Below are 27,510 nucleotides of genomic sequence, written 5' to 3'. Positions count from 1 at the left end.
GTAGAAAGTTCTCACAGTGAGACTCTGATGGTGTCTGTCATTCAAAGTAGTGAGGGATTATTATAGCAAAGTAGAGAGTTCAAATTGATAGGGGATAGGAAAATCAGGAATGATGCGGGAGTGAAATGAAGAGAGCATCGAGAGTGGAAAATGAATGAGAAAGTGTGGATGCAGAGCCATTTACTTTCACTGCACATCGACGACCCCAGAAGGGAGCTGGTAATGGCCCTTGCCTTTTTTCTGCATCACAAATAATCAGCATGAAGGGAGAACAGAAAACAGACAAAGCATCAACTTTAAACATCAAGAAAAGGCAAGATATCATTTTTCATCTTGCTGCATGGAACGTTGATAAGTTTAAAAACCAAAGCCATTAAAGATTCACGACTACTGAAATGTAATGCATCATTTAATACACTTGATCACAACAGCTTAATATCATCACAAAAATAAATTTACATCAAGTGCTGTAAAGTGCTCTGTAAAGGTCGAGTTTCCATTAATTTTTCAATAGAATAAATATGGAGGTTACAGGAGACAAAATAAACTTAAAAGCAGCAATATCATTACTCAAAACATTTTCAAACTTGAAATGCAAACAAGTACATTATGTACAAATAATTATGGGCTTCATTACTTTTGATCTAGCCACATTATTAGCCATGAAGGAAGAATAACCCCATTGCTACTGAATAAACAGTTAACTGCACTTTATTTCTAATTCTTATTTTATCTTGCTCTTCACGCTTGTTCCTTCATTTGTTCACTCTTCCTATTTTTATTACATTCATATTGCAAAATTCCTAAAAGTGCTAAATAATGAATCTTGAAGAATAAATGCAAACGTGCAAAGTATTGTGCAGTTAACTTGGTGACTCTATAGTTTTTAAGCAGTGCAGCAGCTTTTCATGGGTGGCTTCTTAATCAATGCCGTGCTGGACAAATTAGTTAAGGTCTCCAGATTGGTTCCATCACCTCTCTTCCTCACTTCCCTATGGAATGAATTAATCGGAAATATGAAAACAGGGACAGTCAAAATTTGTTAAACATTAATTAGGATTGTAAAATAGACATATCCAGATCCTTCTTGTCAAGCAACATCACCAATATTAAGTATATGACTAATAGATGCAAGAGATTATGATTTTACTCATTTCTTCTCAGGTTCAAAGGATGCACAGTTGGGCAGATGGCGTTCAAACCAGAAAATTTGGACAATCGAACACAAAGGCGGTGTTTAATGGCAGAATTCTAAACAGTGTGGAGGAACTGAAGGATCTTGAGGTCCAAGTCCATAGATTCCTGAAAATTGTTGCAAAGGTTGGTTAAGGCAGCACATATTTGGGGAAATCGAGTACATGAGCCAATACTGCAGCTCTATAAAACTCTGGTTCAGAGTATTGCGTTCCATTATGTTTGCCTTGTGATAGGATGGATGTGGAAGCTTTAGAGAGGGCGGAGAGTTGATTTTTCAGGATTCATCTGGATTAAAGAAGATGTTTTATGAGGACAGGTCAAGTGAGAGCTTTTCTCTTTCGAGCAATGAAAGACGAGAGATGATTTCATGCTTTTCAAACTCTATTATTGGATCTGCTTCTAACACTGCCTTTGGCAGTCTGTTCCAGGCAATTCTCAGTGTGCATAGAAATCTTACCCAACATATTGAAGTGCAAAATTGCAAGCTCAGTGAAACTACCAATAACATTATGCTGATAGGAAGATTCTGGAGGACCGGAAAATTGATAGCATCATTCCACTCTTCAAGAAGGGAAAGAGGAAAAAGGCAGGAAATTCTAAACTTGTTAGCCTGACTTCGATAGTTGGCAAGATGTGAGAATTTATTTTTAAGGATGAGGTTTTAAGACCTTGGAGGCTCAGTGCAAAATAGGCCAAATTCAGAGTGGTTTCCTTAAGGGGAATTCTTTGAGGAAATTACAGAAAGGACAAAGGAGAGTCAGTAGATGTTGTTTACTTAGATTTTTATGAGCCCTTTGACAACAAAATTTTGCTTAGCAACCTCATGCAGCACAAGATATTAGCATGAATAGAGACTGGCAGAAGGCAAAGAGTGGGGATAAAAGTGACCTTTTCTGGTTGGCTGCCGATGACCAGTGCTTCATCGGGCTTGGTGCTGGGACCACTTTTCATATTAAATGTCAATGATTTGCATGACAGAAATGATGACGTTTGGCCAAGTTTGCAGATACAAAGATAGGAGGAGAGGCAGGTAGCATTTAGGAAGCACTGAGACTGCAGAAGGACTTGGACAGGCTCAGAGATGGGGCAAGTAAATGGCAGATCGAACAAGGACAGAGAAATATATGATCATGCACTTTGATGGAAGGAATAAAGGTGGAGACTATTTTCTAAACGGCCAATGAGTTCAGAAATCAGAGCTGCAGAGGGATTTTGAAGTTCTTGTGCAAGATTCCCCAAAGATCAACTTGTAAGCAGGGTAAGTGATAAGGAAGTCAAATACATTGCTTCATTTATAGAGAGGAAGAATACAATGTTGAGCCTTCATAAGATTTTGGTCTGACTGCATGGAATATTGAGAGCAGACCATCAAACTTGCTTTTGACTACTCTTGCAGCGAGAGCAAGACCCCATGGACTTGCTGATATACTTAATAAAAATCAGCGTTTACCTAGCAAGGTGAAGGACTGCTTCAATAATGTTCGAACCTTCTCTGGCACTCGTTTCACAGAATAGCACACTGTAGTTCTGTAAATAAATGATGTAATAGAAGAATGAATCTTGATTTATCTCCTTAAAATACCTCCCAAAGATTACTAAGGCCAACCAATATGCTGCACAATTACAGTTTCCATCAGTGTCCATCTTAGATCAAAAAAACGATAACATTAACTGCAACTTCAGGCAGCATGGTTAGCGTGGCAGTTCCCACAAATATTACAATGCCAGCAACTCTGGTTCGAATCTGGCACTGTCTGTAAGAAGTTTGCACCTTCCCCTTGACCTGCATGGGTTTTCCCCAGTTGCTCTTGTGTCCACATTCAAGTGATGCATGGAATGTACAGGTTAATTGGTGTATTTGGGCAGCATGAGCTCATGAGCCTGTTACCATGCTGAATCTCTACATTAAACAAAAACAAGACACAAATTAAAAGTTTTATTAAATAATTCATTCTTTGCTACTTGTCATACTGTTCATTATGGAAACAGTGACCTTACCGCCCCCAAGGTGCATACTTGCCATTAAGCACCCACAGGCACTAATTCCACTTTACGAACCACACATCACCATAAACTCTTCCTTTCCCAATTCTACCACTCACAAAATAGGCCATTGAAACAAACAACCCTTGTCTGGGAGATGGGAGGAAAGTGCAGCACCCAATGAAAACCCATTCAGTCTTAGGGATAGCGAGCCAATACCAGAAGTCAGGATGGAATCTGGATTATCGATTTGTGAAGCAATTTGACCAGCTATAACACTGTATTGCCTGGGCTGTTTTGTGTAACTCAACCCTTTTGTTGCCAACCAGAAGACTATTAAGATTTCAAGCTCAATGTCACAATAAAACTGTAATATACAGGGAGGGTTGCAAAAACATGTCCTTTTTCAATTTTCTGGTTATATTTTGGTGAAACAGCCTAATCAGTACTTTGAGTTTTGGAGAAATTACTTGGATTGAGCTAGATAATGGGGGACTGAGTGTAATTACAAGTCAATGCATTCATCAAAACAAAAGCAAAACTTTCTTAGATTTATGGTTAGAGTACATACAATCCAGAGATTCTTTTTCCTGCTGGCAAGGCAGAATTACCACTTATTGGAAGTGCAAAAAACTGTACTTAATTTATACATGTAAACAAGAGATGCCAACAAACTGACTGCAATATTGAGAAAAAAATGTGGAAAAAGTAAGAGCCCTTAAACAAGTCCCTGCTTGGGTTTGTTGTTGAGAAGTCTGACGGTGGAGGGGTAGCAGCTGTTCCTGAACCTGGTGGTGCTTGAATACTTAAAACAATGCTTTCAATAACTCAAACTCTTCAATACTCACCATGGCTAGTTTCTCTCCGTAACTGGTGGGTATGGACTTCTGTCCCTCTTTCGTTGCTTTGTTTCTCAGGTCCACTTTGTTCCCCACCAACATAATGGGTACGGCTTCATTGGTCGAATCCTTTCAGGATACATTATCATAACTTTTTAAATCACAGAGGAAAAATCATCCTTCCTTTTCCTTTAAACTATTACTTTAGAAAGGTTTCTTCAAAAAAATAATTGAAACTATCCTGTATGATATCTTTTTTTTAAGATTTAAGATATATTGTGATTTGTTGTAACACTAATTATTGATTTATGTGTATAATTGTTTTAACAGATAAACACAATTAATAATAAGGAATGGAATGTATACATTATTTTTGCCTTACTTTTTAATATTTTGTATATGGATGGTTATGTTAACCTCAATAAAAAATATTTTTAAAATAAATTAAACCAAAACACAGGATGTAGCTTTTGTGTACATCATCTTTGCAGATGATGCCGCTTTAGTTGCCCATTCAGAGCCAGCTCTTCAGCGCTTGACGTCCTGCTTTGCGGAAACTGCCAAAATGTTTGGCCTGGAAGTCAGCCTGAAGAAAACTGAGGTCCTCCATCAGCCAGCTCCCCACCATGACTACCAGCCCCCCCACATCTCCATCGGGCACACAAAACTAAAAACGGTCAACCAGTTTACCTATCTCGGCTGCACCATTTCATCAGATGCAAGGATCGACAATGAGATAGACAACAGACTCGCCAAGGCAAATAGCGCCTTTGGAAGACTACACAAAAGAGTCTGGAAAAACAACCAACTGAAAAACCTCACAAAGATAAGCGTATACAGAGCCGTTGTCATACCCACACTCCTGTTCGGCTCCGAATCATGGGTCATCTACCGGCACCACCTACGGCTCCTAGAACGCTTCCACCAGCGTTGTCTCCGCTCCATCCTCAACATCCATTGGAGCGCTTACACCCCTAACGGCGAAGTACTCGAGATGGCAGAGGTCGACAGCATCGAGTCCACGCTGCTGAAGATCCAGCTGCGCTGGATGGGTCACGTCTCCAGAATGGAGGACCATCGCCTTCCCAAGATCCTGTTATATGGCGAGCTCTCCACTGGCCACCGTGACAGAGGTGCACCAAAGAAAAGGTACAAGGACTGCCTAAAGAAATCTCTTGGTGCCTGCCACATTGACCACCGCCAGTGGGCTGATAACGCCTCAAACCGTGCATCTTGGCGCCTCACAGTTTGGCGGGCAGCAACCTCCTTTGAAGAAGACCGCAGAGCCCACCTCACTGATAAAAGGCTAAGGAGGAAAAACCCAACACCCAACCCCAACCAACCAATTTTCCCTTGCAACCGCTGCAATCGTGTCTGCCTGTCCCGCATCGGACTTGTCAGCCACAAACGAGCCTGCAGCTGACGTGGACTTTTTACCCCCTCCATAAATCTTCGTCCGCGAAGCCAAGCCAAAGAAAGATTACACAAGATGAGAATCATGTACATCATTTCATATTAATCATAAGTAAATTGAAAATGCTGAAACTCCAAGTGCCCTACTTCGCTATTTTTGCTAATTTTCTGTTGATCTAAACTACAGAGATCATTACTGCTGTTCAGCTCTGTTGCTGCAGTCTCAAAAGGCAGCCCTGGCCGTCTCCTAGCCCATAGGTCATCCAGTTCTCAGCCACCAGGACTTTTAAGTTCTTCTGACTATAATGTGGAGCTCTCACCTTTGCCCCTATAGCCCCTCCTTCAATGGTAGCCATAGAGAGTTTCTAAAACTGTCATAGGGAGTGTGCCTTTAAGGACTGATGTCATGTCAGATTTCTACGCAGCAAAGTGCTTTAAGATGCATTAAATTGACTGAGGTCTCAAATGAAACCATATAGGTTCCATTTCAGCATGATCTTGGGTACAAACTACCATGTATTGTTTGTAATTTCACAAATCATAGTAGAGACCAGCTTGGACACAAAAACCCCAAACAACAAATGTTTTGTGTATAAAAGCCTAAATCTACTTCCTAGACTTTCAGTAATTCTTCTCTTCCTTCCATGAACTGTGACTTAAAGATCACAATCCAAATCTAGTAGCAGGAGTAAAATATTTTTGTGATGCTCCAATGTGTCTCCTAAAAATATTATTGCAGAGTCTAGTTAATAGTATGGGTGCTTAACTTTTGCAGGCACATTTTCAGATTTTTCTCACCCAGTAAGTTCAGCAAGACAGATCCAGAATAAAAAGAAATAAACAGAAATTGCCTTGAAAAGACACTACATGTAATAGTATGCCACCAACAGAAAAGTGAAGGTTTGGTAATTATATAATTGTTATAATGACACCACTTTTAATTAAATGGGAATTATGAACTCAAATTACTTTATATATTGGAGGTATAGAGAAACCTGAGATATGGATCCAGGCCTAATTTTACACCACCCATGCTACAGTTATAGGTAACATGAAATTCATTGTTAATGCTTACCTTAATCGTGTCAACCCATTCGCGTACATTGAGGAAACTTTTCTCACAAGTGACATCATATAGCAATAAAACACCATCCGCACGTCTGAAATAAGACTTGGCAATACTCCGAAATCTGAAACAGATTGTAGTTACTTTATTTGGATAAAAAAAGTTATGGTACTGCCATTGTCCTATTATATAAATGACAATTTAACATTCGGGTTTAAGGAAACCTAGTTTCAGTGACTCATTATCATCATGTCACAGATCCTTGCAGAAACCATGATGATCAGCTTAAAATTAAAAATTCAATATTTATTCTTCTAATTGTGATATCTTTGCATTCATACCTGCTTTGGCAAAAACGAGATCAGTAGATTGAATCAGTCAACATTCCACTTGCAACTGGCATGCATTTCTAGTAAACCTTTGAGAAAGGTTTACATTGAATACACTGATTACTTTTAAGCCCTTGAAGTTCAGAAATATTGTAGTACTGTTACATCCAGCTAAGGTGCACAAAATAGGATGCATTTTTTTTTTAAACATTACATCAGAAATTAAATTCTTAACCAGTAATTAGCTTTAGTTCATAAGACAGTAGAAACCCCATTCTCTACCTTAGAGCAAGATTGCTCAGAAGGTGATTAAGGGACAAAGGAAATGTTTCTGTTGTGTTGTAGCGTGAATAAAAGCTCTCACATCTGGAAGGAGAACATACGCTTTTATTAGCTTATAACTGAGGGGAGGGTCTTACAGTGGTCTTCAGAAGGGCTCAAGGTTTAGGTGGAAAACCAGGGCTATATATGGGTAGATGGGGACAGAGTTGGGAGGCAGAGCCAGGCATCAGTACAACACCACCAGTGAATCTCAGTTCACTGCATGTATATATTTGGTTTTGCAATTTCAAACATGAATGTTACTTATTTACCTTTCTTGGCCTGCAGTATCCCACAGCTGCAATATTGTTTGCTCTCCATCAACAACCAAAGTTTTCATCTGAAAGTCAACCCCTGCGCGAAAACACATGCAATATTTAGTTGCCTCTCAATGACATCCAAAATTCAGAATAAATTTGCCACTAATGATACGCAGATCAAAGTTTACACACTCTCAATATATATTAGATATTACTGGACAAGTTAGCATTTCCATTTTTGGCTATAGACTTTAAAAATTACTCTTTTACTCTGTCTTCATAATCTCTTCGGCTACTCATTCAGGCTAAATTAAGCAATGCAAAAAATCTCTGCTGCAAAAGTTTATTTTCAAAATATTTTTAAGGCCTTGATTTTCCACTATTTTATGACCTCAAACACAATAGAGCGTCTACCTTTTCTCCACTCACCTAGGTATTTTCCTGACCCCATTGCTGCCACCAAAGTTTGTACATTGCAACTTCCCGTGCCCTCAAATTGCAAACTTTGCATTCCTTCTGCATTAACCTTTTGATTTGACGCCAGATTACCCAATTCTATCACGCTTTAGAACCGATGATAAGATCTACAAATATATTGATGGAGGTCCCATTGACTAATATTTAAGGACATTAAGGAGAATGCAACACTCAGATATGCAAGTTGCATTGTTAAATTTTCTTATATTCAGTTGTAAACTTAAAGTACAGCTGCAGATTATCAGCTTTAACTCAGTAATTAGTGTTGCCTTTTACCATTCAAGCACATAATAAGGCTGATATTTTATATTGGCAGTGGAGTGCTGCAACGATTAGAAGCTACATCTTGTTGATGTAAAATGTTTATCTCTCAATCAACATTTCTTTCACACTATTTTAGTTATCCCGTTTGTGGGATCTCCTCAAGAACAAACTGCTTTATGTTAAAAAAACAAAAACAGGCTGCATTAAAACAGTGAAATGTAACTAAGATCACGCAGAAAAATTCAAATTTAGGAATGGATTACATTTTCTTCGGGCCTTATTGAAAGTTAATAATTAAAACTGCACAACTTGCAATTAACATTATACACAGAGGACATCTGTAGCAACAAACAGGTTCTGGTCAAAACTGCAATTTTATTAAGTGCAGCAAAGCAATGTCCCAGCGTGTGATTTGGTATCTATTAATTTATAGAAAGTTGGTTGGAAAACATACCCAAGGTGGCACTGGTGCTCCCCCGGAACTCGTTTTTGCAGAGCCGTAGAAGGAAACTTGATTTGCCTACAGCTGCATCCCCAGCAAGCACTATCCTGAAGGTTTTGCTAGATTGGGGGCTTTTAGAATTTCCATCTGTGTTACATGGCTGAAGAAAGAACAAGGTTTAGATCGATTAATATTCTGGTTATTGCAAAAGGACATTCATGCCGAGTATAACAAATGCAATCTTTTAGAAAGAATCAATCCACTGCTGATTTAAATGTTGCCACATCCATGTACACATAAGCACAGCTGAGAGGCCAATAATTATGGCATTTGTTTACACCCTAGGAATTTCCTCCTCCTGATGTAATGAGGTACAAGAATGTATGCCTATTTAGAGGAGACTTGTGACAAAATACATTGTGTTTGGATTGTACATAGGATATGTTTTTGGGAGATAAATTGTGGCAGGTTTTTTTTAGTGGAGGTCACATACAAAAACTTCAAAACAGGTCTCTTTTAAAATACTGGAGCTCTGCTCAAGCCAGACAGTCCGGCTTTGAATACCTTTGCAAAATCTTAGGGGAGTGCTCAGGGGACTTCACTAATGGATTGTTGTTTTAAAAAGCAACAGATGAAAGAACTCATTAGCTCTAGGGCTGCAGTCTGTCTGAGTGGTGGTTGCTGTTCTAAGAGGGTCATGTGGTTTTGCAAGTAGAGAGGGTAAAACAGGCTTTTCTCTGAGAGAGTGAGTGAGTGAGTGAGTGAATTCAGTTCTCCAGCAGTAGCTGGGATTAGAACAGGACCAGCTGGCAAGCTTATGGGAAAAAAAAAACATTTTGAAGATGGATTGTGAATGATTAGTTCAGCCTGGTCAAAGCCCTAGTGGTCCATACAAGAGGAGAGGACTGGCTGCTAATGTTTCACTTGAAATAAGAGAAACAAAAAGAAATTCTGTGGTGACCTGAAAGAAAAAAAGTTATCATCTGGAAAACCCTGATAGGGCAAGTTTATCCAGCAAGACATTGATGTAGATGATTAAAAGGGATCAGTTTGTGTCCAGGAACAACAAATCTCTTGCTCTGAAAACTGACAAGAACCTTCCTGAGTGGTGGCCATTTACCTTTCAAGCACCAAATCCTGGTGAACTTTATAAATATTAAATTCTGTGCACAGTCTAAGAATTGCCTGATACCAATGAATTTGGAGGAGTGAGAAGTGAGATTGTTGTTTTGAAAAGCAACAGATGAAAAAACTCAGAGGACCTTTCTAAACTTACACACACACTACATACATGTACGTTTAGAATTAGAAGGGGGTTAAGTTAGGTTAAGAAAGTTAATAGTGATAAGTTAGTGTGATCCTGTCTTCATGTTTACAGATAATTAAAAGCAACTTTTGTTTAAATAACCATTTGTCTCAGTGAATATCTATTGCTGCTGGGTTTTGGGGTCTTCTGGCCTCGTAACAGACTCAAATGTAGAAGAGTTCTTATCACTGGACAATAATTTCAACTCTCATTTTTAAATATTTATTTTCTTTCTTCTGAAGCTATTAATTCATATTGATGATACTTTCTATCTCCATAACCCTCACTGCAATCTCACTATTGCATTTACCAAATTCAGAGAATATTCCTGATTTTTTTTAAAATCTCTTCCCTTACATTTGGGAATTTTCCATATCTCTAACATTAAGGAGGTGCCCATAGAAATTACATCACAAGTGTCAACAGACTATTTAACTTTGCAAAGATCTGGAGAGCCAGAAGAAAAATAACTTTATTCAGGCCTCACCCTATGCTTACATAGTCACTGAACGTTATAGAACATTACATTATAGAGCCTCACCACTGATACTAAGTTAACATTAGCCTCTGGTGAATACTCTTCCCCTGTCCATTTCATTTTTCCTACATCATAAAATTGACACAAAAATCAGCTACTTGCAGATAAATTTGTCTACACATCTAAACAAAAATATAAAATCACTGAGCACCTTCGCTCCATCCACAACAGTAACAGAGACCACCCAGTAGCCAACCATTTCAGTTCTGTGTCACACTCTCACACTTGCAACTCTATGGCCTTAAACACCGTCACAACAAAACCACCCGCAAATTGGAGGAACACCTTATTTTCCATCTGGCCATTATCCAGCCAGACTTTTTTGGTTTCTGCTAACCTGCTCCCCTTTTCCCACTCCCTTCCCTTCACCTAACAATCCCTTCTCCCCTTGATCTCTTGTCCCCTCCCTCCTTTCTCCACCTATCATCTCCTGCCTAGCTAGCACCCCTTCCCCCTCAACTACTCTTTTGTTTGGATGTCTACTGACATCTTCGCATACCTTGAAAGGCTATGTACTTTTTCCTTTGCTATATAAAGATGCAGATAATGTATTTTTACCTTTGCTACATAACAGACACTGCTTGACCTCCTGAGTTTCTCCAGCATTGTGTTTTTACTTCAACCACAGTGTTTGCAGATTATCGTGTTTTGTTTCCAATATAAAATCAAAGTCTGACATGGGAGTATTGTTTAAGAATGTGCAAAAAGGCATTACCTGCTGTGAAAAGGCAGAGATACAGCGTCGTGCAGAGGAGGCCCCAGAATTGCTCCGGCTCACAGTGTGGGATGATTCCCATTCTAAATCAGTGTTTGTACCATCCTGGCTTAAAGCTTCATCATCCTGGACTTCAGACACCTGCAGAATAAGCCAATTCTACTGTAACTTCAGACAAATGCAACACAACTCTAACTAATTTGTATGTTTTAGCTATTGATCAAACTAGGAAGTTTTGAACCCAAGTATCCAATTGAGGAAACTTCTATATGAGGCATATAGCATTGAGGGCACTGCACTGAAATAGAGCACATAATTGGAAATAATATTTAGATTTACGAGGATATTGCTTGGATTGAAGGAGCAGAATTACAGGGAAAGTAAAATGAGGGGAACAAGTGGAGTTATTCAAGTGAACTGGCGCGGACTCGCAAGGCCGATATGGCCTGTTTCCGCGCTGTAATCTGATGTATGGTTATATTCCCTAGAGCATCAGAGAATGAGGGAAAATTTGATAGAGGTATAAAAAATTGAGGTGTATAGAAAGTTAATGCCAACAGGGGTTTTACCCACTGAGATTAGGTGAGACAAGATATTGAGGACATGGGTAAAGGGTGAAAGTTGAAAATTTAAAGGGAAAACCACAGAGTAGCAAGAGTATGGTAAGAGGTAAATGAAGGTTCAGTTGTGATATTTAAGAAAAAATTTGGATAGATACATGGATGGGAAAGGTATGGAGGACTAAGGGTCTGTATTCTGGCCCAGGGATAAGGTAGAGTGATAGTTTTGTACAGATCAGAAAGGCCAACGGGCCTGTTTCTGTGCTGTAGTGTTCTATGGTTCAAATAGATTGAGAATTGGTTATTGAATGGAGAATAAATTGTGAGAATAAACAGATCCTTCTCAGTTCAACAGGTTGTGACTAGCGAGTATCATTGGTATCAATGTTTTGGGCCTCACCATTCACATATGGATCAACAAATAACTAGGTGAAATTGTGAGTATGAAAGAAGCCAAAGCAGGTGTCAAGGACATATGGACAAGCCAAGCAGGTGGACAAGAACATGGTAGACAGAGTGCAATGTTGACAAATAGGATTTTATCCAGTTTGGAGCATAAAACAAAAAAGTAAAAGAGACCAAATAGAGTTGACGTTCACAGAGGTTATGTTGTTCTTTTGTACATTTCATTGAAGCTCGGTATGTGGGTTCAGCATTCAATTGGGACAACAAATATTATTTTAGCCTTTATTATGATAGGGTCTGATCGCAAGTGTAAAGAAGGCCTGATGCAATGGTGCTAGGTCTGGAACAGTGCACACAATGTTGATCTCTTTACCCAAAAGGTGAACTTGCCATGCAGAAGTGCAGCAATGATTTACTAGACCTATTCCAGAGATGGGAAGTTTCCCCAGATGTTAAGAGAACAGATTAAATTATATTCAGTCCGAGTTCAGAAAAACAATCTCAATGAAATATGAATATTTGTAAGAGGCTTAACAGGGAAGTTTCAGGAGGAATTTTCCCCTGTCAGAAATGCCTAAAGGTATAGTTTGAATGTGAAGGATTTGACCTTTAAGACTGAAGAAAGTTGAGAGTTTGGTGAACCTTTTGAAGTCTCTATCCTAGGAGGCTGTGAAAGGTCAGTCACTGTATTCACTCAAAACAGATTAATAGATGACTGAGCACAATAGCAATTAAACAACATGGAGATGTTGCTGCAAATGTGCTAAGAGAGAAGATTAGCCACAACCTTGATGAATGTCAATGCAGGTTGCAAGGACTAGAAGACCTATTTCTGCTCAATCCCTTACAAAATTCATCCTAACCAAGTACCATTCATAAATATTCAGAACCAAGTAGGTTTTTTTTTAAAAAAGTATGGCTGCATTGTGGGGCAGAAAATCCAGCAGACAAACAAGCATCAGTGATGTGAAAACTAAATAATCTATTCAAACGAAATTGGTTAAGGAACCAATAAGGCCAGGACACCAGATGATCTTCAACTTTCTTAATTTGTTCTGTGCATTCCTCTGCATCCATCAAGTTAAAAAATAGGCTTCCAACATTATAAATGTGTCCAAATGCTGAAACCAATTATTTTCTCAGAGCCAAGTGTTACCAGGAACTAGGACTTTTGCATTTGATGTAATTCCAGTTTGAAGTTACAAATGATCCTCTATCAATCACAATGTCAGGTACAAATTGAATGCAGCAATGAGGAATTATTGCATTCTCACAGGAGCACATTTTTCCAGATGAAGTAGCTAAACAAACACTTTTTAATAAAAATATTTACAAAATCACCACTTGACTATTTCTGTCTTGACTAATCCATTCCACGACTAATAGATCAATTACTACGTTTGCCCTAATGGCTAAAAGGTCTACACATTTGATTCCTCTTAGAAATATTGGGATCAAGACCTCTCCCCGTGAAGGAAAAGGGAAAAATACTCCAAGCTTAGCTCTAAAGCAATCCTGACCAGTCAACTGTATGCTGGTATTATGAGCAACCCTCTTGCTTATTCTCCAGAGCTCAAAATGTTCTTTCACTAATGTACAATGAGGAACGGGAAGCACTAAACAATAAAATTAAGCAGCATTTGAAACACGAGAATTCTTGGTCTCGAAAACTATACCAAAAGGTTAATCAACACTCTGCAGCCAGCTTCCACTCTTAATGGAAAAGTACCCAAGAACCTGGCCCCTTGCCAAGTTCCATAATGTTTTATTCTTATTCTGCCTGCAAGCTCTAGTACCAGAAACAAAGCGCAGAATAGAAAGTGATTGCACTTCCTGAGAAGATAGAGATGGCAAAAGCTATTGGCCACCATCCTGACAACTTTCTACAGGGGCTTGATCGAGAGACTCCTGGTTGGCTGCGTCACAAGAATGGCAGAGAATCACTGGGGTCTTCCTCCACCTCCACCCCACCCCACCCCACCAATTGACATGATCTAACAGGACTGTTATTTGAGGAGGACTCCCAAAAAATCATTGAAGACCTTATCACTGGGACAGAGAATCTTTCAGCTACTCCTGCTGGGAAAGAGATACAGGAGTACCAGAGCCAGAATCACCAGGCTGAGAAACAGTTTCTTCTCCTAGGCAGTGAGATTTATGAATGACTGAATGAGTTCAAACATGAGCCTTCAAAGCTGTCCCATCATTAAAGCATGCATGTCTGCCCGCTCTCTGCAATGCCTCGATACCAATACTTTTTGTTTCGGTAAGACTCAATAGATTTCAATTAAACCAATATGCACATATTTTTGAAAGAATTTTCCCAATTTCTACTACATTAGTTCTAATTTTAAAACAGTGTTTTTCATGATATTCTTCTGGAGCATCAGATTCTTCCAGTCTATCCTGTTAAATTTCATCATTTGATCATTTTAAACTTTGATCAATAACTCCAATTTCCAACTCAAAAAGAATAATCATACTTATGGATTCGGTGATTTCTTTTCATCAAACCTGAGGTAGGGGTGCTCACAGCAATAATGAACATTTTGGTTTTACTAATGTGCAGTGCAATTACCATCATTCTAAAGGTCAGGAGTATTTGTTACACAAGAAACCAACTTTCATTAATTACTTATGCGAGCCAAAATATTTAGTAAATAAAAATCTACACAGCTGAAAAATTATTTTAAAAGTTGCGACGACCCACCTGTGGAGAAAAAGCAGAACTGCAATGCTGTGATGAATCAGCTCTAGATTTGCTCCTGTGTGCCGTGCAAGACATTTTCCCCTCCAGAACGGTGTGCGTACTATCTTGGCTGTATGCTTCTTCGTCATGGATTTCAGGCACCTACAAAAAAAATGTTACCAGTATAAAGTAAGTATCCAGTGCCAATCTCAAATCTCAGTAGCTGACTTAGGCTTTGCAGCTCTGCATCTCTTTAAGGAAAGATACATTCCTACAATTTAGTTTTGCAATTGAGACTTCTTTCTAGTGGAAAGAAATCAAAGATTGCAGATTCTAGAATCTACAGTGCAAGATCTTTTGGCATCTGTGAGGTGGTGCGGGGGGGGGGGGGTGTGGGGAAGGAGTGGTTGACATTTCAGCACAGAATCTTGCATCCTATGGACAGTGGAGAAGGAATATAGCCAGTAATAAAGAGGAGAAGAGTCACACTCTGGTGGAAAATCTCATGATATGATGCGAGAATAACAACCCAAGTCTCAATGTGGACGAGACAGTGGAGATTACTGTGGACTTCAGGTGGGCTAGGGATGAACACACCCTACTATACATTAATAGTTCAGTATAGTGGAGAGAGTAGAGAGCATCAAGTTCCTCAGAATCTATTTAAATAGTGATCAATCCTGGACACACATCTCCTCACTTGTCAGGAATGCACAAAAGTGATTGCATTTCCTGAAAAGATAGAGATGGTGAAAGCTTTTGGCCACCACCCTGACAACTTTTTACAGGGACTTGATCGAGAGATTCCTGGTTTGCGTCACAAGAATGGCAGAGAGAATCACTGGGGTCTTCCTCCACCCCCCCCCCCCCCCCACCAATTGACATGATCTAACAGGACTGTTATTTGAGGAGGGCTCCCAAAAATCATTGAAGACCTTATCACTGGGACAGAGAATCTTTCAGCTACTCCCTCTGGGAAAGAGATACAGGAGTATCAGAGCTAGAATCACCAGGCTGAGAAACAGTTTCTTCTCCTGGGCAGTGAGATTTATGAATGACTGAATGAACTCCTCATCCAAACCTCTGAGAGTTTACTATTTATTAAACAATATTTATTTTTATATGTATAGCATGTGTCATATGTCTGTATGTGTGTTAAATCTGGATGTGTGTACATCAGTGGTTCTCAACCTTTTTCCTTCCACTCACATAACACTTTAAGTAATCCCTATGCATCAGTGCTCTGTGATTAGTAAGGGATTTGTCAAGGCTGTATGTGAGTGAGAAGGTTAAGAATCACTGCTCTAAACCTAACTGTTACTGAAATATTTTGCCCATTTCCTTTGGAGTTATAAAACCATGCACATAACGAGTCAATTAGCTATGATTAAAACAGTGGTTTTCAAACTTTTTCTTTCCTCCCACATACCACCTTAAGCAATCCCTTACTAATCAAAGAGCACCTATGGCATAGGGAATACTTAAAGTGGTATGTGAGTGGAAAGAAAAAGGTTGAGAATCCTGGTGTACACAGAGGACCTGACTTTGTACTTATAAAATCAGATCATAATAAACTTGAGTTAACAAGTTGGTGGCAGGTGAATGATGACAGATGGATGGATCTGGCTGTGGGAGGTGGGGGGCAGTGGAGGAAGGGGTTAGAAAAGATGAGAGATAGCTGCTGAGTGACAGGTGAGGACACAAAGGTCAACAGCAGTCGAATCTGACAAGATGATAATATAAACTGTTGAGAGAAAGGGAGGATTGAGCCAGATGGGCAAGGACCCAGTGCTAAGCCATTACACAAATAGTGAATCAGTAGTTGCTTACAGATCAAGCAATTGTCCCTTTTGTTGAATTATGTGGAAATCTTTTTTTTTTTTTTTAAAAAGTAGACCAAACGAAAATCATACTCCCATAGCTTATTGGGCTACATTGTCAGCAGCTGCCCTTTTAATAACAGGAAGCATCTTTAAAATTGTTCACTCAACTTTTTGCCATTCAAAAACACAATTAAGTGCACATTTGTAACCCACATCTCCATAAGGTTGTTCATTTTTTTTTAAATTACAGGGTGCAACATGGCAAGGATTGCCTAAAAAATATCACTTATTTCACTACTTACATCCGTGTCGGAGGCATCATATTCAAAGGCTTCTTGAGTAGATGGTGATCTTCTAAAGTTTCTCTGATGCTTGTATTCAACCTCTGAATCACATTCATTTGAATCCCTCATTGTGGACATTCCACTATCAAAACAGCTTTCAGATAAGCTTTCTAATTCATAGCTGGCTCTGCGCATGGGATCACATAAAGCCAGTAACTCACTGTCTTCACCTTGGCAAGAGGATCTGGATGATTTAAAAAAAAACACATTTGGTTGTCTATTTGGTTGAAGTTTAGAGTTGATGGAATGAGACTCTTGAAAGAAACTCAACCTCTTCCAACTTGGGAGAGGAGAAGCAGAGCTCAGCTTGATGGGATAGTCTTCTGGAGATTTGGCCCCAAAGTGTTCGAGTCACAGAATGTTAAGCCATTACACAAATAGCTGCTTGAAAAGCAGCAAAGATATTTCATACATTTTAATACCGGTGGTATGGTCAGTAAATTAGTGACTGCCTGAGAAAGGATTTCAACATTCTGAAGATTATACCTTGTGAAAGCTGCTAGGCCTTCGACATTAAAGGCATTTCTATCATTAAATGATATTACTGCAAAGTGACAAGGATGGTGATGGGTGTTTGCAATCTGTATTAACAATTTTGAATGATAATGTAGTTATGACTAGTAAATTTGTAGATGCTGTCTAAATTGCTGCAATAGTTGACAGGGAGGAAGGATCTAGATCAATTAGGAGAGTGAGCCAATGAGTGACAAATGGAATTTGACAATTGCAAGTTATTTCACTTTGTTAAGCCAAACCAGAGCAGAACTTGTGCATTAAATAGGAGAGTCTTGTAGACTGTTGAAGAATGGAGAGAGACAAGTACATTGTCCATCTGGTTCCCCTCTTACATGGAACAATGTGGGGAGGGTGGTGTTGGTATGCTTGCTTTCATTGACCTTGGTGCCAAGGAAGGACGTTTATAAATTAGAAAGTGTGCAGAAGGGATTCACCAAGATGTAGCTGGGACTAAAAGGTTTCAGTTATGGGGAGAGGCTGTAATTTGTTTATGCAATAATAGTATATAAATAAAAATATAAGCATGATGCCAAGTGGGAGGGTTAGTAGATTGAAGATAAAGTTTAAGATATTGGAAAGTACAAAATTTTGTTATCAAATTAAGATGTTTTGTGAAATTTTTGGTCAAGATTTATTATTACTAGTGGAGACAGAAGTAGAATTATTATTATGTACTAGAGATGTAAAGAAATTTATTTCAGAGATGTATAAATTATTACAAAAGACATAAATGGGAGGTAGATTTAAATAAACAAATAGATGAATGTAGATGTATTCAGATATGTAGAGAGAGAATGAAAAGTACAATAAATGAGAGATCGGTTAGTTCAATATAACTATTCATTGGTTATATTTAAGGCCACAAAAGTTACATAATAGGAATTATATTTATTCAGATTTATGTTTTAGATGTGGACAAGAAGTTGCTTTTATTTTGTATCCAACTTGGTGTGTTCTACAATTAAACCTTTTTTGCTTGTTTTGGGTAATTTATTGGAACAAATAATTAGAGTAAGATTTCCTCAGGATCCAATGTCATTTTTACTGAGAGATGCTAGAGGAATTAAACCTAAAATAAAAGTGAATATGCATCGTATAATTTGTTCAAATTGCCTTGGCAATAGCTAGAAAATATATTGCTATAAATGAAGTCGGATACGGATTTGGGAATGGATAGATGACATGCAGAAGTTCAGAGTTTTGTATTCCACTTGAGAAAATTACTTAGAATTTAAGAGCCCATATTTACAAATTGTTGGTATTAAAATTTAAATTAATCTCCAACATCCCCTCTCTTATATTTATATGTTTAAAAGTATCAGTGTGACATACTCCTGTTGTGGTTTTCTTGTCCCTCTGTTTTTTAAAGTTTGTAGGGGTTTGGGGGAGAGGGGAGGTTTATAGGAGGTTTTTCTTTCTTTTGTATTTCTTTACTTTTTTTATTAAAGAAATGCCACATGTATTTGGATTAAGTTTGAAATATTGTTACATGTTTGCTAAGTATTTAAAAAAAGTATTAAAAAATCAAGTGGGAAGGTTTGCTAAGAAAGGTTTATGTCTTTTTGACCTCATAAGCATGTATAGCATTCCTCCTCATATCTCCAGAAAAAGTCCAAGAAATTGTTCATTGATCAGCTACCAATTCATCACCAAACATGCAGTTCTGAGAACTGTAGCCGAAACTCACCATTTTTGCACCATTACAATACCATACACCACACATGTCAAACTCTGGCCCGCGGGCCAAGTTTGGCCCGCGATATAATTATATTTGGCCCGCAAGATCATTTCAAAAATGTATTAGAGGTGGCCCACTGGCCGCCGCGCCAGTATAGCGCATGCACAGCTAATACTATAAATCCCAGAATGCATTGGCGTCAGCCCGCTAATCGCCCCCACCTCCTCTATTTACGTTGCAGGGTCTCACCGTGGACTCTGGTTTTGGGGCCTGGCCGGTGTCAGGGGAAGCCAAGGCCGCTTCACAGCGCCCAGAACCGGAGGCCTCGGGCCTGACCTCGCCAGGACCATTGCCCACTCCCCCTCCCTGCCGCAGGCCGACCCGCAACTCACGGTGACGGGGCCGCTGATCCGCCGAGATGCCGCCCTGCAGCAAGAGCCGATGCCCCCGCACTGTCGTTGTCCAACCCGATCGCCCGCAAACCCCGCCCTCCCGCACACAGGCCTGAGTAAGTATTATGAACTTTAATCTCAGGATAAAACGATCTTCCAATAGTTTCATGTCACAGTGATAAATATATTCCTGGTTAAAAATGGTCCTGCACCTGGATACAAGCTCATTAGGCATAAAATTTGAAAAGTGTGTAAATCAAAGGATATCTGTACCAATGGAAAAAGGGCATGGCAAATAACCCTGCTAGAGTTCATGCCCACAATCAGTCACCCATTTGATTGTTTCAGGAATCATGTTATTCTCCCACATTCTCAATAGCCCTCAGATTTTACTATTCAACAGCACACTAGCAACATTTGAAAAATCTTCTATAGAGAAATATTATTTATTGAATATTTTATTTCTCATTTGTTAATGCTTCTGGAAAGAGTTTATCCAAAACTATTATTAAACATTAATTTTAATAAGGAAAAGTTTAACATTACATATGTTGAAAGAAGAGAAAACATGCAGATGTTGTTGAAAATTTTCAATAAATATTTAGTTCGGCCCTCGATTTAGTCCAAATTTTTAATTTTGGCCCTCCGTGAATTTGAGTTTGACACCCCTGCCATACACGAAGAAGGACATTAGACCTTAAAAGCACTTTTTAATCCAAAGGAAGGCACAAACTTCGGGCAAGTAACCCCTCTCTGCGTGTGTGTTCCTCTGAATGTGTGTACAGGAAAAGAGTATGTATGCCTGATTGATTAATCAAATCCACTGGTCCCATGCTACAAGTGGCCCCATGCCAATACGATGTAAGCATTGATCAATATGGGAGACAGCATGGCACCTTGTGATTTCATCTGCGTTAATTGAAAATTCGCAAGCAATATATACATTGCTTCTATATACATAGAGAGTAATGCAAACAGTGACTATCAACATTATTAGAGGGATTATTACTTCTAATTCAAGTATCATCAATCTGCTACAGGATCTGCAGTTCATACTTTTTGGTGCAGTATAAACAAAGGTTGCAAATTTCACCATGCACTGATTTAATCTGGAAATAGCTACTGCCCACGTGACATTATTAACTGCACAACCAACACCAAACAAGAAACATAGATATCAATTGATCTGGAACTTTTCCCCATAACTATCCAATCTGTTGATAACTATTAAGCTATACATGTAAAAAAAATTACTAATTTATTCAGATTGTAAGCAATTTTGCTTTTAATAAATCTTTGACAGGGTGGGATTGATGAAGATACTCTATTTGAATTAAAAGGTCCCTGCAATAATGTTGACTTAGATAATCTTTTGCAAGAACACAGAGTTATAATGAAATTTCGACATGCAAAGATGCTCACCTGTCATACAAATTTGAAGAGCGGCACTCACAATGTTTTGGGCTACTTCTGAATACAGCAAATCCTGGGGAAGAATTTGCAGCGTGCTGCAATACAAAAAAGTTCATTATTTATACATTATGCATGATGGGGAAACTGCTGAGCTTACTTCTGAAAACTTCCCCATTTAGAGAGCAGTTTCATGAAGAATTGGGTTGGCATTGCTGAGCTACAGCAGTTCTTCACTGTAGTCTTTAGTTCAACTAGTTCTGCCAAAGCAACTCCAGTGCATCTTTGATGTTTCAAGTGCTTCAAAAACAAAAGCAAAGTTCATAGCACACCGGGAAACAAACAATCTGATGGATCAACGAAATTCTGTAAGATAATTGACTTCAGTACAAAAGAAAATTACATGCAGTCAAGTACATCTCAAGTTGAAGTTAGAAGGGAGGTCTACATTTCTATAGCAAGACTCATGTTCTCAGGACATCATCAAGAAGCTCATAATGAAAAAACAAACATGGCAGACAATTTGCCTGCAGCAAACCTGCAGTCAACTAGTTTCTGGTGCCCTTGGTTGAGTTACATATGGGTAGAATAATAAGAGGCTTTCATCTGCAACCAAACATTTTTAACCTCCACTTGAGTAGGCATGTAACGCCCAAGTCAGAGGGAGACAGCAGAGAAACAGGTTCCACAGTGTCAACACTACTATCCAACACATTTGCACAAATCCTATCCTGAACCAATTTATTCTCATGTTTCCATCAACTCCCCAGATTTTCCCAAACTGGAGGTGTTTTACAGCATGCTAACCCACAGGTTCCAGGAACGTGGGAGGAAATCCAAGAAGTCCTTGTTACACAGCAGAACATGCAAACTTCACAGACAGAAGTTGAGATCAGAATTGAAGCCAGGTCATTGAACTTGTAAGCTACTCCTCTACTGCTCTTCAGTTTAATATTTCATCTGAAAGACCACAATGCACATTGTTTGATTGCTACAAATGCAGAATGATTCTGGTAACAAAAACTGAGTAAACATATTCCTATTTTGTACTGAATCATCACCATGTTTGCAAGTGATACTAATACCTGTGAGGAGAATACAGAGTCGGCAGGTCAAACTCAGTCTGCAATGCTGATTTGATATAAATACTGCCATATTGGAGCTACTAGCATATGTAAAACACTGTCAGAAAAACAAGTACTCAGCAGGAGAACTCTTTTCTAGAGCAATTTAAAGGGATTGTTCACTTCCAGAAGCCTTCAGATACATATTTTTTTAAAAACCTACACTTGCTTTTATTTACTAATGCTTAGTGCTCTAGAGTAAAAAGTTCTAGTCGATAGAAAGAATAATCAATAAAAAGAGTTGTATCAGAAATTGGAGTGCACTTTAACGCTTCCACAATCTGTTCTCAAATCTGGGTGCATCATAGTTTAACAGACCCTTCAGGCAAACATGTCCATGCCAACCAAGTTAACTACCCAAGTGAGTCCCATTTACCTGCATTTGGCCAATATCCCTCTAAACGATTCCGATCCATATGTCTTAAATTTCAATGTCTTAAATTTTGCAATTATATCCATCCCCTTCCATTCCCTCTGTCCTCTCTACCCACCATTCTCTGAGTGAAAAGGTGCCCCTCAGGTCAGTTTTAAATCTTTCCCTTCTCACTTCAAATTCACGTCCTCTAATTTTAGATTCACCCACCCTGCGAGAAACATTACGACTATTTAAATTATCTATGCTCGTGATTTTATAAACTTCTAGTGTATCAGTTTCCTACATTCCACAGTGAAAAGTCTTAGCCTAACTTACTTCTTGTTAAAATTCAAACTGTCCAGTCCCAGTAAAATTCTTGTGAATGTTTCCTGAACAAGGACATCTTTCCTATAAATAGTTGACCAAAACTGTGCACAATACCTCATGTGTCATCTCACCAATATCTTATAATTTTGTAACAACACCCTGCTCTTGTATTCAATGTCAGGACCAACAAAGGCAAGTGTGCCAAATATCTTTTCACTGCTATCTCTTCTTTCTTTGGCTTGGCTTCGCGGACGAAGATTTATGGAGGGGGTAAAAAGTCCACGTCAGCTGCAGGCTCGTTTGTGGCTGACCAGTCCGATGCGGGACAGGCAGACACGATTGCAGCGGTTGCAAGGGAAAATTGGTTGGTTGGGGTTGGGTGTTGGGTTTTTCCTCCTTTGCCTTTTGTCAGTGAGGTGGACTCTGCGGTCTTCTTCAAAGGAGGCTGCTGCCCGCCAAACTGTGAGGCGCCAAGATGCACGGTTTGAGGCGTTATCAGCCCACTGGCGGTGGTCAATGTGGCAGGCACCAAGAGATTTCTTTAGGCAGTCCTTGTACCTTTTCTTTGGTGCACCTCTGTCACGGTGGCCAGTGGAGAGCACGCCATATAATACGATCTTGGGAAGGCGATGGTCCTCCATTCTGGAGACGTGACCCATCCAGCGCAGCTGGATCTTCAGCAGCGTGGACTCGATGCTGTCGACCTCTGCCATCTCGAGTACCTCGACGTTAGGGGTGTGAGCGCTCCAATGGATGTTGAGGATGGAGCGGAGACAACGCTGGTGGAAGCGTTCTAGGAGCCGTAGGTGGTGCCGGTAGAGGACCCATGATTCGGAGCCGAACAGGAGTGTGGGTATGACAACGGCTCTGTATACGCTTATCTTTGTGAGGTTTTTCAGTTGGTTGTTTTTCCAGACTCTTTTGTGTAGTCTTCCAAAGGCGCTATTTGCCTTGGCGAGTCTGTTGTCTATCTCATTGTCGATCCTTGCATCTGATGAAATGGTGCAGCCGAGATAGGTAAACTGGTTGACCGTTTTGAGTTTTGTGTGCCCGATGGAGATGTGGGGGGGCTGGTAGTCATGGTGGGGAGCTGGCTGATGGAGGACCTCAGTTTTCTTCAGGCTGACTTCCAGGCCAAACATTTTGGCAGTTTCCGCAAAGCAGGACGTCAAGCGCTGAAGAGCTGGCTCTGAATGGGCAACTAAAGCGGCATCATCTGCAAAGAGTAGTTCACGGACAAGTTTCTCTTGTGTCTTGGTGTGAGCTTGCAGGCGCCTCAGATTGAAGAGACTGCCATCCGTGCGGTACCGGATGTAAACAGCGTCTTCATTGTTGGGGTCTTTCATGGCTTGGTTCAGCATCATGCTGAAGAAGATTGAAAAGAGGGTTGGTGCGAGAACACAGCCTTGCTTCACGCCATTGTTAATGGAGAAGGGTTCAGAGAGCTCATTGCTGTATCTGACCCGACCTTGTTGGTTTTCGTGCAGCTGTGTTCTCGCACCAACCCTCTTTTCAATCTTCACTGCTATCTACCCATGTCACAACTTCCTTGTTCTTACAAGTACAATTGTGCCCTGGAGCAAAACATAAAATGCTGGTGAAATTTATAAGGCCCAAAACATTGATTATTGCCTTCCAATTGATACTACCTGATGCACGGAGCTCCCTGAGTATCTTGTGTGTTGCTCTAGTTTTCCAACATTTGCAGTCACACTTGTTTACTTGTACCATCCAGTCTCTGTTTTTCACTTTCAAGGGTCCCACCATTCATTCCATGGTGCCCTTGTAACACCATGCTCTTGCCAGACTCAAATTCCACCTGCCATCCCTGGGCCACTTTTCCAGTTCATTAGAACCTGTTGCAATCTCAGGCAAATTTCTTCATTATTTACTCTGCCACTAATTTGGCATCATCTGCCAAGATTTTAACTATTCCAACTACATTCTCATTCAAGTTGTTAATATAGATGACATAAAACTTAGAATCCAGTACTGATACCTCTGGTTCACCACTAATCACAAGCCTCCAATCTGAATTACAAACCTCCACTACCACCACATGACTCCTACCTTTAAGCAAATTCTGTATCCAATTGGCCAACTCACTCTGGATCCCATGCAATCTGACCTTCTAGACCAGTCTACATGCAGAATTTTGCCAAAACCCTTGCTGAAGTCCAATAACAACCACACAACTGAGCACAGCTCAACTGGGAAACAGGTAGAACAGTGAGAGGAAGGGGAGGAATGAACAGCTCTCTGAAGGAGACTATACACTTATCCATATAGTTCTCCAAGACAATTTCTAAATTTCATGCATCAACATTGAAACACTGTCCTCACCAAAAATTCCACCTGTGACCACAACTTAAGAAGAGCAAGAAAAAGGTCATCATAAGCATCAACTTCAATGAGCCAAGTTTCTTCAAGCAGAGGCTAGAAATATTTGGAATATGATCACGTTAGCATCAAGTGCTGCAAAATGGAGGATACATATACTCAAGGAGTTCAAGAATGTGGAATATGCAACTATCCAAATTAAAAGACTGTTTTGTAGAGAATAAAGAGGTGTCTTCACAAAAATTTCTAGCTTCTTTGGTGCAATGGGTGAGAAATGGCATGCAAGAGTGTAATTATTGACCTTCTTAAACACAAAATCATTTGAATTGGTGATACTGCAATTAATCCTCTTGAGCCTCCTGCAGATGGAGGACCTCAGCCACCAATGTAACATATTAAAGCATGAAGCTGGACTATGACTCTTCCGGCCTGATGTTATTACCACAATACACTTCTCCTTAAGAGGGAAGCTGTATTCAGTAATCCAGGCGATTTTAACATAGTGCTATTAATTAAATTGGCCTCATGTTGAAATGTGGCTGAAGATGGCCATCGTACTTGCCTTGCAACGGAACATTACTGCCAGACTGCGATGGACTGAATGGGCACAGGCTGATCATACATAGTGATACCTGCACCCATTTCCTAGTATTATCCAGCTGAACCCAACATCTGCAGAACATTCAGTCTTCACTGCAGTGACAGTTGTGACTGCACAAAGTCCTAGAGCAGTGCATGCTTAATAGGCTGCTTGCCCACATCTTTAAAGTGCATGCACAAAACAATCCGCTGGATAAACCAGTGTGTCAAGAGTATCAGTGCTCTTAGTTGCTATTCAACTTCAGTTCCTAAAACAGATTTTTTTTCCAGATTCCAGAATTTGCCCTCGTGTATCTCTTTAAAACATTAAAAAAGCCATAGAAAGCAATGTTTACAAGCAAAGTATAACATTTTGAAGACCATGTATTAAGTTAACAAAATTGCTCTTCATATGAATTTACAAGTTAATTATAAATATTTAATCGGATACTCACTAATGATCTGTTATACTTGCTGAAACTGTTTTCAAGAGCAGATCTTAGGCCGTCGTTGCTATCATGAAGTTTACGGTTAGCTGATCTGTTTTTTTAAAAAAAAACTTCAGGGATCAAACATTGCATTGATACTTACAAAACATTGAACAATCTCACATTATGCACTGGCAAATAAAAAGAAAAGTACTCAAGAGTTTAGAATTTGACTTCAAGTCAAATTTTTACATTTTACAACCACCAATATCTTTATTTTAATGAACATCTCTGGGGGAAACATTGAACAAAATAAAACAGTAAAATGGCACTTTGTCCCATGTTGATTTCATAAATGGCTTTCATGAATATTATATTTTATTATGCAATTTTTTTACACGTACATTTCTTTTGAAGGGAGACTGTTATTGAATGTTTTAATTATATGCAAAAGGACTAGATGATGCAAAGTCAATAAAAAATGGAAGCACCAAAAAATTCTCTAATTTAATAATTAAAAAAATAGCCAAAGCATTGGTGACAAACCAAAACAGATGGACTGTATCTTAGAGGGAAATTTATCATTGAGCTAATGCACTTTAAATATGGAAGAATGTGACAATTTCCTTAGTAGTTTGCAATGATGACCAGATTGTCCAGAATGAGGAAGGGTTCTTGGATGAGCAATATTCCCAGCACAGAATAGTGAAACAAGGTTAGTGAGTTTTAAAGAGAAAAATATTCAATGTCAACTATATTCACTAAATATTTTGCAATTAAAAACAATTACTGAAGCATTTCAATTTGCCGTGTTAGGTTTTCTCGATCCTCCGTATATTCTTTGACAACATCTTGATCCCTGCAGTAAATGTAGACACAGTTAGATCAAAGTTAAAACACATTTTACTCAAAGTTACACAGCACCTGTAAAACAGATATTTTTAGTTATTTTTACCTTTCTAAATTCAAACTCTGATTCATATAATCACTTTTCAAGGTAGCCACTTCACTCTGCAGCAACATTATATCTGTCTGTGCTTCAAGTATTTCTTTCTTCAATTTATCGTTTTCCTGAAAAAGAAACCTGTATTTGGTTTTCTAGTATCAAAATGCTTTCACAGCATTCCATTTTTATTATCTGAGAAAAGTACAAGTCAGGAATTTTCCCCAGATGACAAGATGTTGAACAGGTCCCGCTCCAGAGGAAAGGAGGAGAGTGAAAGGCATAGGACTGAGCTAACATATTTTAAATGAGAAGTGTGCACAGTGGGCAGATCACTATGTTAATTGCCAGCCCTCATGTTGGAACTCAATGTTGTGGATAAATGTTCCTGGCAAACAAAATCGTGCGTTCAGCTGCAAAATTATGCTCATGCTTAACAAGGTTACT

The 27,510-nt window shown here is 39.2% G+C and overlaps 1 protein-coding gene across 3 annotated transcripts in view; it reads right to left on the bottom strand.

Moving 5' to 3' along the window:
* Positions 1-408: 408 nt before the first annotated feature.
* The window catches only part of rasef (RAS and EF-hand domain containing), a 105,037-nt gene continuing 77,935 nt past the window's right edge, over positions 409-27,510 (bottom strand). For all 3 annotated transcript variants that reach the window (XM_069930337.1, XM_069930340.1, XM_069930334.1), the window contains 13 exons: positions 27,076-27,191; positions 26,911-26,979; positions 26,148-26,232; positions 20,980-21,065; positions 16,930-17,155; positions 14,826-14,966; positions 11,151-11,291; positions 8,604-8,751; positions 7,421-7,502; positions 6,508-6,622; positions 4,029-4,148; positions 2,648-2,724; positions 409-992 (listed from right to left, as the gene is read on the bottom strand). In XM_069930337.1, coding sequence (XP_069786438.1) covers positions 887-992; positions 2,648-2,724; positions 4,029-4,148; positions 6,508-6,622; positions 7,421-7,502; positions 8,604-8,751; positions 11,151-11,291; positions 14,826-14,966; positions 16,930-17,155; positions 20,980-21,065; positions 26,148-26,232; positions 26,911-26,979; positions 27,076-27,191 — 1,512 coding nt within the window. In that variant the 3' untranslated portion in view covers positions 409-886. The remainder of the gene's footprint in view (positions 993-2,647; positions 2,725-4,028; positions 4,149-6,507; positions 6,623-7,420; positions 7,503-8,603; positions 8,752-11,150; positions 11,292-14,825; positions 14,967-16,929; positions 17,156-20,979; positions 21,066-26,147; positions 26,233-26,910; positions 26,980-27,075; positions 27,192-27,510) is intronic.

The sequence above is a fragment of the Narcine bancroftii genome, chromosome 1 (genome assembly GCF_036971445.1).
Source record: "Narcine bancroftii isolate sNarBan1 chromosome 1, sNarBan1.hap1, whole genome shotgun sequence".
Classification (NCBI taxonomy): domain Eukaryota; kingdom Metazoa; phylum Chordata; class Chondrichthyes; order Torpediniformes; family Narcinidae; genus Narcine; species Narcine bancroftii.
Note: the sequence above shows the minus strand (reverse complement) of the source record. Positions and strands in the feature narration are given on the sequence as shown.